The sequence below is a fragment of the Callithrix jacchus genome, chromosome X (genome assembly GCF_049354715.1).
Source record: "Callithrix jacchus isolate 240 chromosome X, calJac240_pri, whole genome shotgun sequence".
Classification (NCBI taxonomy): Eukaryota; Metazoa; Chordata; class Mammalia; order Primates; family Cebidae; genus Callithrix; species Callithrix jacchus.
The window spans coordinates 42537555-42553487 of NC_133524.1; the positions used below are offsets into that span (position 1 = coordinate 42537555).

Consider the following 15933-nt stretch of genomic DNA (forward strand, 5'->3'; position numbering starts at 1 on the left):
CACACCACTGCACTCCAGCAGGGGGGCCAAGAATGAAACTCCACCTCAAAAAAAAAAAAAAAAAAAGAGCTCAAGAGCTCCTTTCCTGGTTCAAAAAGTGATTGATATCAACAAGCAGATAACCCTGGGTATTCTGTTGAGGTTGCCACCTGGGTTCATGAAATGAGTGGATAAATGGGTACTGCAACAGTGCAGAGATGGGCTGCATCTAGACAGGTTTCTTTTGTACCATCTAAGGCACAAAATGCCTATAAGAACTGTTGTGTTTGCCAGCAAAAGAGACAGCCACTGCCCATGGCTATGGAGCGGGTTCCCTGGTGGGAAGGCCCTGAACAAGCTGGCAAGTGAGGCTGATGCTGGTAGCCCTGGGAGGGCACAAATGGGTCTTGACAGTAGACACTGATTCTGGACTGGGCTTTGCTCATCTGGTGGAAGATGTAGATGATGAGAATGCCAACAAAAGCCAGAACAGAAGATAATGCATAGATTTGGAGAGCTGAACATCATTTCTTCAGGCCAAAGAACACATGGTACAGCCCATAATGTTCTAGTGGTGGGCAGAGACATTCTTCTCAAAGTAATAGTTTGCTCAGAGTGCAATAAAAAGCTAGAACAGAAGATATTGCACAGATTTGGATGGCTGTCACTTCTTCAGACCAAGGAACATACTATATAGTCTCTAATGTTCAGCAATGGGCAGAGAGAGATCTTCCTCAGAGTCACAGTTTGATAGAGAGTAGAACAAGCAATGAAAACACTGGCTGTCTAAAACAGGAAGATGAAAGCATGAAGAGCTGCCTTATTTGCCTTCGCAAGAGTGTGCTCACATTCAACATGAGTGGGGCTAAGGGAAGGTACCACTCAATAGATTCTTCTAATCTTCTGGGGTATCAGGGAAGAGCGGGTAGGGAAAGATGCTAGTATGACTATGCATTTCTTGCCAAGGGAGGAGGACATTGGTATAATGATTATATTTTATTTTTCTTTTCTGTAATCACCTCAACTTTTTTTTACGTTTCCGCTACCCAATGCATTGGTCCTAGGACCAGGACTGCGACTACAAGTGCTGGAAGCAGGGGTGATTACTACGCAAGAAGCCATAACTATGTTTTTAAACTTTGAGCCAGAATTCCTAAGGGTCTGATTATGGGGTGGACTCCTGAGGGGTGGATTGTGCCTTATCCTATCTGGCAAAATTGGGGCTAACAGTGAATGCAGCTATACTCCCTGGTGGCAAAAACAGCCCACTTGTTCTGCTGCACCTATGGAACCCTGCCCTATCTGAATGGGAGTGGACAGAGGGGGAGCACTTGCTAGACTAGTGTTGTTGCCTGCAATCTAGACAAGTACAGTGGCTGATTCTATTGTCCCATCCAAAGGTGGAAAAGTTTGGGAGTTTTCCCAAACTTTTATGGAGATAAGGAAAAATAGTAGTGAGAGTAAAGAATAAATGGGTTGTGAACTGAAAGAAATCCAGTATAATACCTTGAAAGAGCCTTACAGTAAGAAATGATACCTTGTCTCCTAGTTCAATTATACCAGCTGCTGTAAAGGGTGAAGCTATATGTTTGCTGAGAGCACTCTGACAAGACTGAATGGATGCCTGCAAACCTGAATGGCCTGGCCTTGGGAGACATTCATACAATGGACTGGACTGATTATTACTGACTGAACAAGATTCTAGTAAATTGGCATTATCTTTTGAGTTGTACATCCTTTTGATGTGAGGGATCCAAGACCGAGGGTGGGCTGTGATACTCATATTTGGTCTTTGGCCTGTTGCCTGGCATACAACTTCTAAAATCCTCAAAAACTCCAAAGTGATGTCTTTTTGTATGCTAATGAGGTGACTGTTGTTCTGGCAGCCCCTAGGTAGCTTCAGAATGGGGCTGGCCATAGGAAAGACCAAGGCAGGATGACAGGAACATTTATTCTATTCCCACTCTCCAGAGAAGGGAGGGGGTAAAGGCTAAGGTAATCAACAGTAGCCAGTGCTTTAATCAATCATGGCTGTGCAAAGAAGCCCTGATAAAACCCCAAAATGATGGGGTTCAGGGAGCTTCTGGATAGCTGTACATGTGGAGGTTCCTGGAGGGTGACATACATGGAAGCTCTGCATCCCTCCCTTCCCCCACACCTCACTGTATGCATCTCTTCCACTGTATCCTTTGTAGTATACCTTATAATAAATTGGTAAACAATTTTCCTGAATTCTGTGAGCTGCTCTAGCAAATTAATTGGATCCAAAGAGGGGGCTGTGTGATCCTTGGTTTATAGTCCGTCGGTCAGAAGCACAGGTAAAACAACCTGGGTCTTGCCATTGGCATCTGAAGGTGGGGAGAAGTCTTGGGGACTGAGCCTTCAACCTGAGGGATCTGACACTATCTCCAGGTAGAGAGTGTCAGAACAGAACTGAACTGAATTAGAGGACACCCAGCTGGTGTCCACTGCAGAATTGTTTGCTTGCTTGTTCACTGGGAGAAATCCCCACATATGTGGTCACAGAGGTCATCTGTGTCGACTCTTGTTGAATGATAAAGAGTAGAAAAAGCACTTTGGAGAGACAGAGGGGGAGCGAGAGAGCACAAAAACAAACAAACAAAAACAAAACAAAAAAAGAAAAAGCACTTTGAACTTGTGTGTGATTTTTTTTTTCTTTTTTCTACTCTCAATTGGCGTTGTTACCGATCATACGTTCTTGGGCTCTCAATGCAATAGAAATTGGTATGAGGCCAAAAGAGCTTTCATAGAGAAAGCTTCACTGGAGCTTATGCCCAAACATAAGGGAGGCAGCACAAGAGAGAGAATTCTCAGACTCCCTCCTGGAGAGTCTCGTAGGGCTTTCTTACCAGGCAAAGTGCAGGAAGGGTGTGCAGGTTGGGCTGAGGAAAGCAGCTCAGCAGATCTGGTTGCTATGGTTATCTTGAATAATGGGCCACCTGGTGTTCTGGCCTGTGGCAAAAAGGCTGTAAATCAATTGTTCAGCATTCCTTCCTGAGGCAATCTTAGTTTCATAAGGTCAATTCCTGGAATTCCTTAAGAACTATTAGCATTTGAGGTAGTGATGTGGGTTTTGTGATCAGTGGGAGTGCTCTAGTGGAAGTGAGCTGAAGCTAAGCCTGTCTCTACTCTGTCTCAGTGTCAATGAGGTGGGGTTTGCTGGAACAGTCCTGGTTCAGGTTCATGGAAACGTGGTTGGGAAGACAAAGGATGAAAGGATTGGGAGACGAGGAACCTTTAATTCCTGGGTGGTCACCCACAGTTTGAAGCAGGAGCTGTGCTGCAATCAGTTATAAAAGGTGAAGTAACCCAGTGGAATTTAGAGATGGATCCAACTCCTGGGGAGCTGGTTCATTGGATGCATAAGGAAATGCAAACTAATAAGAAAATGCCCTTTGAGTTTGTACATGTATGTTTTCTACTCACAAAGTCCATTTTTGTTTTGTCATTAGACTTTTCTTAAAAGTTAATAACTTTTCTGTGTTATAAATGTACAAACTTTAGACTGTATTTCCTGCTGCTTTTAAAAATAATTCTTGAGAGAAATACTCCCATTGCTTGCTGAGAAACCAGTTCTTCAGAACGAGGAGAGGTTTTTCTTCACACCCTGACTAAGGGTGGGACACCAATGATCACAGCTGCTTGTGGCAGGCAGTGAGGGCCTGAGAACAGTGCAACTGGAAATAAGGCTGTGGCCAGATACCACTTCCTGGAGAGAGCAAGAGGCTCAGTGAGTCTTGAACAAACCATAGCTTTGAGTAACTGCACTGTTCATCACTCCTCCTAAAGATAACCACTGGCTTGGGTGTATGTTGAACTGGACAAGGCTTCCTCACCACTGCCCCTGTTTTAAATAAATAATTATTTTTGAATATCATATTCTAATGTGTACTAAATTAGTCATGTCTTCTCTTTCTGCATACCAGCCTCTCAGTGCCTTGAGCTCCTGATTGGTCAGTGAGAGTACTTAAAAAGGCCAATTGCCCAGTTTAAACACTAGTTTGGATAGACTAATATAATTTCTAGATGAAGCACATGGCTTCAGGTACGACTAAGCTGTCCTGTGTCCTCTGGGTCCTGGCTCTAGGAAAATTGATAAGGGACCTTAATTCTAACTCCAACAATCCATGTGAGTCAGGAAGGCTCTCATGTCCCCCTGCTATGTATGTACAGCCCACCATGGGCTGCCAAAATAAATGTTCATATGCCTGCCCTTTGATCATGGTATCTCCTCTGCCAGGTAAGTATGTGCCTGCCCATTGAAACATGCTCACTGAACCACTCCAAATGAATTTTGGGGCCAGATTATAAAACAGACTGGATATACAAATCCATCTCAAAAGAAGGAAAATTAGCACAAGACAGAACTTCAATTCTAAGAGATAACTCTAATACCTCAAGGAAGAAGATCCTAAGGGTGAGAGCAGAACACTTAGGAGATCAATATTTGGCGATGATTATAGGAAGCAACTAGAACTGTTGGGCTAAGTTGGACAATAGAAGGGGAACTTTGAAGAGATGGATGGGCAAGATGAATGAGAACCAAAGAAAACTACTGGTGATCTGAATGAGAAAAGTTCAAAGGGGCCACTTTTACAGAGTACTTGTAACATACTTTATTATTCTCGAAATTAATGTAGTATTCCCTGACATTTCTTCTTGTTACCAATTGTAACAATATTTCCTAATTTCTTAGAAGAATGAAAATAGGACTGGGTATGGTGGCTCACGCCTGTAATCCAAGCACTTTGGAGGCCACGACAGGCGGATCACCTGAGGTCAGGAGTTCAAGACCAGCCTGACCAACATGGTGAAACCTCGTCTTAAAAAAAAAAAAGGAAGAATGAAAATAAAATTTACCTATATTTCATTTGGGGAACTCAAAATCACTGAATCATAAAGAATTTATACTGACATTGTTGGAATAATAGTTTGCTTAACAAAGTCCGGAGTTTTCAAAGATAGAAAAAAACTTAATTTCTTCCATAGTCAGTTTCTGCTACCTCAAGTCTGGAACAGGATACACAAATATATAAATCAGAACAGGAAACCCTATCTGAACAAAGTTAAAAATACTTAAAACATGACCCTATCATGAGTACCATAAGGTACCCTTATTGACTTGCAAGAACAACAAATAATTTCTTCCTAAGGCAGAGAAGAAGGTTGTTTTAAAGCTAATTTACTAATTGTATCCCTCTAGGCAAGCTATTCAACCTCTTTGAGCCTTAATCTCCTCTAGTGTAAAATGGGACTCCCACCACACATCTCTAGGGTTCTTAGATGTAAAATACTCTGTTCCATACCTGGCACAGAACTGTCACTCAGTAGGTTATGTTCTGCTCTCTTTCCTTCCATTTGCTTTCACAAAGCCTTTCAGAACCACTTGGGTCACTGTTTCTGCCCTTCTCTAATTCACAGAGCATCTGAAATCTGTATCACACATCACATACTAATCTAAATCCTTGGCTTGCTTGTGGAATCTGTTCAATTGCCAAAGACCCTAAATCAGCTTGTGACTAACATCCTACTTCTGTGACCTCCACATGCTGCTGGGAAGATAGTAGAAACTTCAATAAATATTTGTTGAAGGAATATACTGTTTAACAAAAATAGACCTAAAAAACAAAAATAGTTTAAGAACTGGCAAAACTTACACCTATCCAGGCAGGTATGCTTGCCCAATAAAAGACCAGTGGACTGAAAATGGTTTTTAAGCAGTACTTCTGACTCTTCCTTTGGTTCAATGGTTGACTGACATCTGTGGTAGTCAGTTTCCAAGATGGCTCCCAGTGATCATTATATCCTGATACTTACCCCACCCACACTGATCCAGGGCTGTCTCTGTGTGACCAACAGAATACTGCAGAAGCGACAGTGTTGACTTCAGAGGCTAGATCACACAAAGGCATTGAAGCTATGGACTTGTTCTTGAATTACTTGCTATGAGGTGAGCCAATTACCATCCTGTGAGGACAGATGGCTGCATGACCTTGGGCAACTTATGTGGTCTTTCTGAGTTTCAGTTTTCCTCACCTTTAAAAAAAGATATTTATTTCACAAGGTGTTGTGAAAACCAAATAAGACTTGAAATGTAAGGCACATAGCAAGATATCTGGCACATAGTAAGCTCTCATGAAATGTGGCTAATGAATGATGGTATAGTCATAGTAGAAGCTAGAGTACTACCAATTGATTGGATGTAAGATGTGAAAAAAAGAGAAATTAAGGATGATTCCTAAGTTTTTGGCTTGAATAACTGAAGGAGTGATGGTATCATTTACTGAGTTTGGAGACAATGGAGGAAAACAAGAGCGTTCTTTATTCGGACCAAAGATGCTTATGCCTGAACAGATAATATTACAACTATCTTTCAATCACTTAGAAACAGCATTCCATTTCCATTCTCTAAATTACTTAAAACTGGTTTATGTTCTATTTAATTCCTTCCCAAATATGATACATTACTGAAGTAAAAGTGATAGAAATTCTAGAAGCCAAATTACTCTGTAATGAATGGCCCGTAAACCTTGATAAGTCACTGTTCTTAATTAAATGGTGGTAAGGCAAAGATGAACAACAGCAGAACACAATCCGGACACTGTAGGTAGTTCTCACTTTTGTTTTGGAGAGAAATATTACCAAACATCAGAGATAATTTATGAAATAAATATGAAATAAGGTAAGCATTGGGTGTTTATGAGAAACGGTAAAGTACTTCTGTTAATTTTAAGTGAAGATTTACTGATAACTAAAGTGCTCAGGTTTGATGAAATTAGATTTCTGTTCTCTTTTTCGGACTCCCACTGGTTTAGCTACTCAAGAAAGAGAGCGAGTGCTTGATGCAAGTCTGGCTCCCCAGATGTGCACATTTAGCTTTCATTTAGTTAGTAGGTCACAGACTGATTTGACAATCCTGTACAAAAAATTGGTTTCATAATTCTATATATTTTTTTGAGACAGAGTCTCACTCTGTCACCCAGATTTCAGTGGAGTGGCGTGATCTTGGCTCACTGTAACCTCCGCCTCCCAGGTTCAAGCAGTTCTCCTGCCTCAGCCTTCTGAGTAGCTGGGACCACAGGCACATGCCACCACGCCTGGCTAATTTTTGTATTTTTTAGGAGAGGTGGAGTTTCACTATATTGGCCAGGCTGGTCTCAAACTACTGACCTCGTAATCTGCCCATCTCGGCCTCCCAAAGTGCTGGGATTACAGGCATGAGCCACGGCTCTCAGCCTCTATTTTTTAATCTTTAAAATTTTTTATTGTTTTAGACTAGCCATGGTTTCACAATTCTTGATAATATAACTATTCATTTGATCTGAGGCATACTTGGCACTTCCCAGGATTTAGCAAATCCATTATGAAATGCCCAAACAGTGTATTATGTTGACAAATGGAGGTAGTGCAGGGCAAATAGAAACAGAGTGAGTTAACTAATTAGTAACCAAACTGGGACCCAATCCTGGGTGCAGTCTGTGCTTACAGTGAGTTTCTCTGGGCCTCAGCTTCTTCAACTTTAGAACAAAGGGTCTCAATTCACAGATGATCATGAAGTTCTATTTCAGCTCTATTTGATTCTAGTAAGTTATAAGAAAACTTTGAGTTTTGTTTCTATTTTTGATAAGGATGGATTGCAAATAAGCCACCCACAAACAATTTTACACAGAAGTTTGCAACAATATTTTTAGTGGGTTACTGCAGAGTAGTAGTTCCTTCTATCACTTTATCATATAAAACCAGCCATGGGGGCTTAAACCTGTGAACTTAACTTCAGTCAATTGTGTAAACAAACCTTACTGGGGTATAAGTAGTTCATGAAATAACCATAAGGAAGTATAATATGTATATTGTCCACCAACTTCCTCCCACTACAGAAATAGAGAAATGAGGGTTTTTTGAGGAGGCATTTGCCACATGGACTGTAACTATTGACTTTTTTCAATACCCTGTTTAATTTCCCCTTTTTACCCCACAGTAGTTGGTGTCATGCAAGAATCTGTTTACATTGACTAAGGATATTGGAAGAGTGAAGATCAGAGAATTTTAAGCCTGAAATTTGGCATCACTGCCCTTAACAATATAACCTTAGTTGGCGTAAACTACTCCTACAGGTAAGAGTGATTATTTATTCATTTTTAGCTGAAAAATTAATGCTATAAAAATGAACAGGACCTGATGGTTTAAATTTTGAAAGCTGATCATTAAGAAAGGCAGTCAGCATATTAATTACGTAGATAGTTGTTAGTAGCTGTAGTTAAGCGTTGTAGAACTTTTCCGTTTGTCAAATTAGCAGAGATAAAATGTATGCAAGAGTGACTTCAGACAGACATTCTCCTGAGGTTAATATAGACATAGAGATTTTTTCTGGAGACCAGTTATGCATCTGTAACATGTAATTTTTATTTGATTTCTTAACAGTATTTTCAAAATTTTAGAAAATAATTATCTAGTAGTTTTATAGTCAAAGTTTATTTTTGAAGGAGTACTTGTACATAGTAGATACGAGTTTGGGAAGGTAAAGATGGTGACCTAATTGTTGATTACTATACTGAGAGTCCTATAGAGACTCAACTTCTGTCTGGTAAAGCCAGCCTCTGCAGAAGTCTTTTTATCTCCCTTTTGTTTGAAAGCATTTAATATTTATACAGAAGCACCATCACCTTTGCAGTTTTTACTATACTATGCAATATCTACAAAAGGCAGGAGTTAATGCTTTTAACAATATCGTAAAAGGAAGCTCAATTCCTTATGTAAAATCAAAATCTACTGTGAGCAGATAATTTTTTCTTAAATAAACTGGCTCATTTCACTCTCTATCTGACTGATTTTTGAACTGGTAAAGTTATAGATTAGGTTTTATATATTTATGCCACAGTCTACATTAATTGCAACCAGATTACAATTCACCAGGTTGCACTAGATTCAGATACAAACTTAAAATGAAGCATATGGACTGTTTTCTAAATAAAAATAGCAAAGAAAATTATAAAGATACTGGTAGACATTAATTAAGGACCTTGGTATTTGAACCCACAGACACTGCACTGTCCTCAAGTTTTCAAGACTTTGGGTATGGATTGGTTTAAAAAGCTATTACAAAATTATAATATTATATTTGGGATAAAAAACAATTTCTGTAAGCCAAGATGCAGAAAATAAATCAAACTATAATTCTGAAGAGGGGTGGAGAGTAAAATCGCCCTGAGGGACTGGGGGGATATAAGAATTTCCAAAGGCTGCGTCTAGTACAATTTTTATGTTTATCAAAAGAGAACATGATTAAAAAAAGATTGAGAAACCTTGCTCTAGATCATGAAAGAGCGGAGAATGTGGTGCCCAGAGGCTAACTGAAGAACACAGAGAATGTGGCACATTCCGAATAGAGATCATGGTTCTTATTTGACCAGAATCCAGTAACTTTTGTTATTCTCGCCTGAAGGAAGTGAGGAGAAAAATAAGAATAAGAAGCAATTTGTATAAGATTCTTCAGCACTTCATGTGTACCCTTTGAAGCGAGAAAGATTTAAATACAACACAAAAAAGTAAAAATCAGCATGTATGCTGTTTTTAAAACACCATATCCTTTAAAAAAAATCCTCTGAAGAACTCCGATACCAAATTATACATGAGAACACTCTAACCAACAAGCATAGCAGCTACGGTTTTTTTTGTTTTTGAGACAGGGTCTCTTTCTGTTAGGCTGGAGTGTAGTGGAATGATCATAGCTTGCTGCAGCCTTGAACTCCTAGGCTCAATTGATCCTCCTGCCTCAGCCTCCCAAGTAGCTGGGACTTCAGGCACATGACAGGATGCCTGGCTATTTTTTTGTGTTTTTTGTGGAGATGTGGTTTTGCCATGTTGCCCAGGCTGACCTTGGCTTCCCAAAGTGCTGGAATAACAGGCATGAACTACCACACCTGGTCTAGTTTTTGCATTTTTTGTAGAGACAGGGTCCTGCTATGTTGCCCAGGGTGTTCTTAAAATCCTGGTCTCAAGCAACCCTCCCACCTTGACCTCCTAAAGTGCTGAGATTACAGGTGCAGAGCCACATCTGGCTGCAACTACAGTTTTGACATACATGTGTAAAGTAAACTTTTACTGAAGTATGACAGTTTAACATTAAATATTTGAAATGAGATTTTTAAATACTCTTTGGTAATGATCCTGGGATTTTGGAGTCTGTCCTTGGTTGCTATACTTTTCTTCTGTTCAATTCAGGATCTTGCCTGAATTTTTGTTTAAGTGGAATTGAGTTAACTTCTGAAATATGAAAAGAGACTCTTAATACATTACAGAGGAGTGTTTTAATCTAGCCACAAAATGACACCATTTTGAAAACTATATATAAGTGATGCGCTAATTAAAAACCAGTCAACTGTCTATTATTATGGCCACAAAATACTTCTGTAATACTTTGGCCAACATATATTGATTGCATGTGCCTTAAAATATTTTAAATTATATTTCTAAGGAAAATCAGTCATTATTACACTACTTAAATTGTTTTACAATCTAAGAACTATTCATTTCTCTAAGTAAAACCATAAATCCCAGGCATGTAACTATTTACATCAAATTTTTTTTTTTTAGACAAAGGCATTATCCATCACATTAAGTAACTTTTTGTATTTATTTCAAGTGGACAATCGTGATTAGAAAAGGTAAGAAGCCATCTATACTTCCCCATTCCATCTAGTACATTTTTGTTACTATTTTATTTCATTCAATGCTTTAAAAAAACTATTAAGCTTAAATACTGTACCATAAATAATTTTAATATTAAATATCTGCAATTCTGTTCTAGCTCCTGTGTCAAAATTCAAGAAAATCTGACATAAATGAACAACAACACAACATGTATTCAACCATCTATGATCTCTTCCATGGCTTTACCAATCATTTACACCCTCCTTTGTATTGTTGGTCTTTTTGGAAACTCTCTCTCTCAATGGATATTTTTAACAAGAATAGGTAAAAAAACCTCAACACACATCTACCTGGCACACCTTGTAACTGCAAACTTACTTGTGTGCAGTGCCATGCCTTTCATGGGTATCTACTTCCTGAAAGGTTTCCAATGGGAATATCAATCTGCTCAATGCAGAGTGGTCAATTTTCTGGGAACTCTATCAATGCATGTAAGTATGTTTGTCAGTCTCTTAATTTTAAGTTGGATTGCCATAAGCCGCTACGCTACCTTAATGCAAAAGGATTCCTTGCAAGATACTACTTCGTGCTATGAGAAAATATTTTATGGCCATTTACTGAAAAAATTTCGCCAGCCCAACTTTGCTAGAAAACTATGCATTTATATATGGGGAGCTGTACTGGGTATAATTATTCCAGTTACCATATACTACTCAGTCATAGAAGCTACAGAAGGAGAAGAGAGCCTATGCTACAATCGGCAGATGGAACTAGGAGCCATGATCTCTCAGATTGCAGGTCTCATTGGAACCACATTTATTGGACTTTCCTTTTTAGTAGTACTAACATCATACTACTCTTTTGTAAGCCATCTGAGAAAAATAAGGACCTGTACATCCATTATGGAGAAAGATTTGACTTACAGTTCTGTGAAAAGACATCTTTTGGTCATCCAGATTGTACTAATAGTTTGCTTCCTTCCTTATAGTATTTTTAAACCCATTTTTTATATTCTACAGCAAAATGATAACTGTCAGCAACTGAATTATTTAATAGAAACAAAAAACATCCTCACCTGTCTTGCTTCAGCCAGAAGTAGCACAGATCCCATTATATTTCTTTTATTAGATAAAACATTCAAGAAGACACTGTATAATCTCTTTACAAAGTCTAATTCAGCACATATGCAATCATAGGCTTGACTTTTGAATGGAAAACCCACAATATAGAAAAGTATTCCTGTGACTTTATTAGGGATGCTAAACTACATCATTAACATGTCACAACTTAGATGACAATAGTCACCAAGAAAATCTCTTTGGTTTTTAAAAACAAATAAATATATATTCATAAAACTCAAAAAACAGTTCTACTTATACTGAAAGTTGAGATCGCAGAAACTTTCAGAGGCAAAAATTAAGCATATTGAAAGGATCCCACTCATATGAAACTAACAGACTACTGTTTAAACTCAACTGTGAGTGCTTCTGTTCAGAACACGTTATTTCATGACTAGGATAAAGAAGCAAATGGTTTATGACTTGTCTGCTTTCTGGTAGTTAGAATACAAGAGTCAATCTATGGCCAGTGTTTACTGGCAATTTAAAAATCTTTAAAAATAAGTAGCTGGGTGCAGTGGCTCATGCCTGTAATCCCAGCAGTTTGGGCGGCCAAGGTGGGCAGATCATTTGAGGTCAGGAGTTCAAGACCAGCCTGGCCAACATGGTGAAACCCCTTCTCTACTAAAAATACAAGAACTAGCCGGACATGGTGGTGAGCACCTGTAATCCCAGCTACTTGGAAGGCGGAGGCAGGAGAATCATTTGAGCCCTGGACGGAGGTTGCAGTGAGCAGAGATCACGCCACTGCACTCCAGCCTGGGAGGCAGAGTGAGACTCTATCTCAAACAAAACAAAACAAAAAAATAAGTTTAAAAAAAAAAGAATTAGCTTCACTCAAGTCTTATCTAAATGCATGAATAAATAATACAGTGAAAAACTCCAAGGTTTTATAAACACATTATTTATTTGGAATTATCTGGCTTATGTCATTGGGGAGAAGCAATATTCATTGACTGTATTTTTTAAAGCAGATGTTACTTATAAAAATGCTTACATATTTGAATTAGGCTGTTAAAGTAAAAAGCTATGTCATTATATGCCCAGCTTCATCACATTGTGCTTATTTTCTTCTGTATTTAATATAAATAATGTCATTAGTGACAAACAGTACCTGGCAGTTCAGTTAATTTTTTTGTGAAATAAATGAATAATAAGTGAGTGTAATAGTATCTCAGTTAAGAGATTGGTCTCTGAAGTTATACTTCTTGGGTTCAATCTTGGCTCTAGTTTTTATTTAGCTGAACAATCTTAGGCAAATTACTTATCCTCTTTTTGTGTTAATTTCTTCATTTGTAGAGCAGAAAATACTATCTTATTCATAGATCCTGTTACTACTGTGAGTAGATATTGCTTAGCACTTGCTGTTTGCTAAACGTTCTGCTTATATGCTTTACATGTATTATTTTAATCACTACAACTCTAAAGTATACTAATTTACTGATGTAAATACTGAAGTGGGCCAGGTGCGGTGGCTCACGCCTGTAATCCCAGCGCTCTGGGTGGTCGAGGTAGGCAGATCACCTGAGGTCAGGAGTTCAAGACCAGCCTGGCCAAAATGGCGAAACCCCTCCTCTACTAAAAATACAAAAATTAGGTGGGCATGGTGGTGTGTGCCAACTATTCAGGAGGCTGAGGCAGGAGAATCGCTTGAACTCAGGAGGTGGAGGTTGCAATGAGCCAAGATCACTCCATTGCACTCCAGCCTGGGTGACAGAGCAAGACCTTGCCTCAAAAAAAAAAAAAAAGAAAAAAAAGGAAATAATGAAGTGCATGGTTAAGTAAATCACACTCTGATTTTTTCCAGTATCTAAATAAATCTTTAAAGATAGGCATTTCTTAATGGTCATTTCTTTCTTCTATGTAATCTTGTAAGTAGACAAATGATGGTGACTATATTCTGTATTAAGTACACATACTATGATTAAAAAAAGCATGTTCTATCTGCCCAAAGAGATCATAATCATTTTTGGAGCTATAAACTTCTTGTCTATTTCTACTTCCATGGTACCTGTATTCCCTTCTCAGATAACCAAACAAAAACAGCTGACTAAAATCAACCATTAATAGTAACTTGCCACTCTGTTAGAGACTTATTTTTTCTCCACATAGTAATTCCTTCAGTGTCCAATAAGAAGTTTAAAGTAAATTCATGTAATCCTTCCAAGCCTTTAATCTCATAGTATGTTTTGTTCCTGAGTTAGAGCTGTAAAAGCAATTCACAGTACATTGCCTAAGAGCCATGTGTTCAAAAATCACTAGAGGTTATTCTGAAAACAAAACAAACCCAGTAAATTTTTTTCCCTTTTCTACTTCAATGCTTAACTGAGAGATGAAAATGTTCAGAGAAAAGTCTGAACACATCCTTGCTTCAAATATTTACAGTATATATCAATTTGTTTATAGTAGCAACTGGATTTTTGGCTCATTAATGTGCAGAGACAAAGGAGACTTGGGAACTTGAGGTGACCTCCCTGAACGCTAGCTGTAAATGGAAGTGTCCAATCTAGTGACTTCCTAGACATGCAAATAAGAGTAACTCAAAGTCCATCAGGAAGAGTTCCTGAGACACACTGATTTCTCCACAGTTACAAAAGTAGTTTTATTCTTTTTACTTTTTGTGATGGGGTCTTACTCTGTCACCCAAGCTAAAATGCAGTGGCGAGATCTGGCTCACTGCAACCTCCACCTCTCCCTCTGGGGTTGAGTAATTCTCCCACCTCAGCCTCCTGAATAGCTGGGACCACAGACACCCACCACCATGCCCCACTAAGTTTTGTTATTTTTTGGTAGAGACGGGGTTTTGCCATGTTACCCAGGCTGGTCTCAAACTCCTGAGCTCAATCTGCCCATCTTGGCCTCCCAAAGTGTTGAGATTACAGGCATAAGGCATTGTGGCCAGTCTAAGTAGTTTTATTCTTATGTGAATTTTGAGACCAAAACTCATCAGACTAAGATAGTAATGTTTGTTTAACATAAGCTATACTGCATTTAATAATCTCACTGGACTTAGGAGTTTTAAAAAATATAACTTCTGGCCAGGTACTGTGGTTCACGCCTATAATTCCAGCACTTTGGGGGGCTGAAGTGGGGAGATCACTTGAGCCCAGGTATTCGAGACCAGCCTGATCAACATAGCGAGACCATGTCTCTACAAAAATAGAAAAATTAGCCGGACATGGTGGCACATGCCTCTAGGCCTAGTTACTTGGGAGGATGAGGTGGGAGGACCTCTTGAGCCCAGGAGGTTGAGGCCGAAGTGAGCCATGATTGTGCCACTGCATTCCTACCTGGGTGACAAAGCAAGACCCTATTTCAAAACAAACAAACAAACAAAAACCCAAATATATAACCTCTAAAAATAATTATTTAAAAATCACTTAAGAGCTCTACCAGAACTTTAAACAACAAATATTTCTAGAGTTTCTTACGTTAAAAAAGGCAGGAAAAGAGACACACAATTTCTCTTTAAGTTACTCATTCTGATAAACTCACACTGTAATTTCCTATACTGAAGAATGAACTACATACTCAGTTCATTATCATCATGGATATCTTTACACCATAGATGCTTTCCTAAACAGTTGATTTTAAATCATGTTGCATTTTTTGTGTAATTGAAGAATTGGCTATTTAATAGCATAGTAAATATTTTATTGAAAATACCACTTTTGTTTTTGGAGACAGAGTCTATCTCTGCTGCCCAGGCTAGAGTACAGTGGTGATCATAGCTCATTGCAGGCTCAAACTCTTGGGCTCAGGTGATCTCACCACCTCAGCCTCCTGAGTAGCTAGGACTACAGGTGTATGCCACCATGCCTGGCTAATTTTTGTGGGTTTTTTTTGTACAGATGTGCTCTTGCTATGTTGCCCAGGCTGGTCTTGAACTCCTGGACTCAAGTGATCCTCCTGCTTCAGCCTACCAAAGTGCTAAGATTATAGGTGCAAGCCACTGTGCTTGGCCTTAAAATCACCTTCAAAACTTACCCTATTTTATAGTTTGGATTTCAAAAAGAACAGTGTTTTCAGTGTGTCTGTGTGAGTTAAAGTCAAACACAAATTTGGGGTTTCAGAAATCTCAAATTTTGGCTCAAAGGCCAAAAAGATTGTATCTTAAACTTTAGAAAACAGGCCTATACACACTCTCATTAAGGCAGCTTCAAAT

General features: G+C 38.8%; 2 protein-coding genes across 39 annotated transcripts in view; one reads left to right on the forward strand and one right to left on the reverse strand.

The window, feature by feature from the left end:
* Nucleotides 1–15933, reverse strand: part of CASK (calcium/calmodulin dependent serine protein kinase) — a 437686-nt gene that overhangs the window by 187140 nt on the left and 234613 nt on the right. The window lies entirely within an intron of this gene.
* Nucleotides 8006–13721, forward strand: GPR82 (G protein-coupled receptor 82). Of its 2 annotated transcripts, XM_002762806.7 has the most exons (3): nucleotides 8006–8114; nucleotides 10594–10664; nucleotides 10808–13721. In XM_002762806.7, exon 3 carries the CDS (start codon nucleotides 10842–10844, stop codon nucleotides 11844–11846), a length of 1005 nt encoding a protein of 334 aa, XP_002762852.1. In that variant the 5' UTR covers nucleotides 8006–8114; nucleotides 10594–10664; nucleotides 10808–10841; the 3' UTR covers nucleotides 11847–13721. The 2 variants fall into 2 exon arrangements, with proteins under 2 accessions (XP_002762852.1, XP_008987409.1); XM_008989161.5 differs by lacking the exon at nucleotides 10594–10664.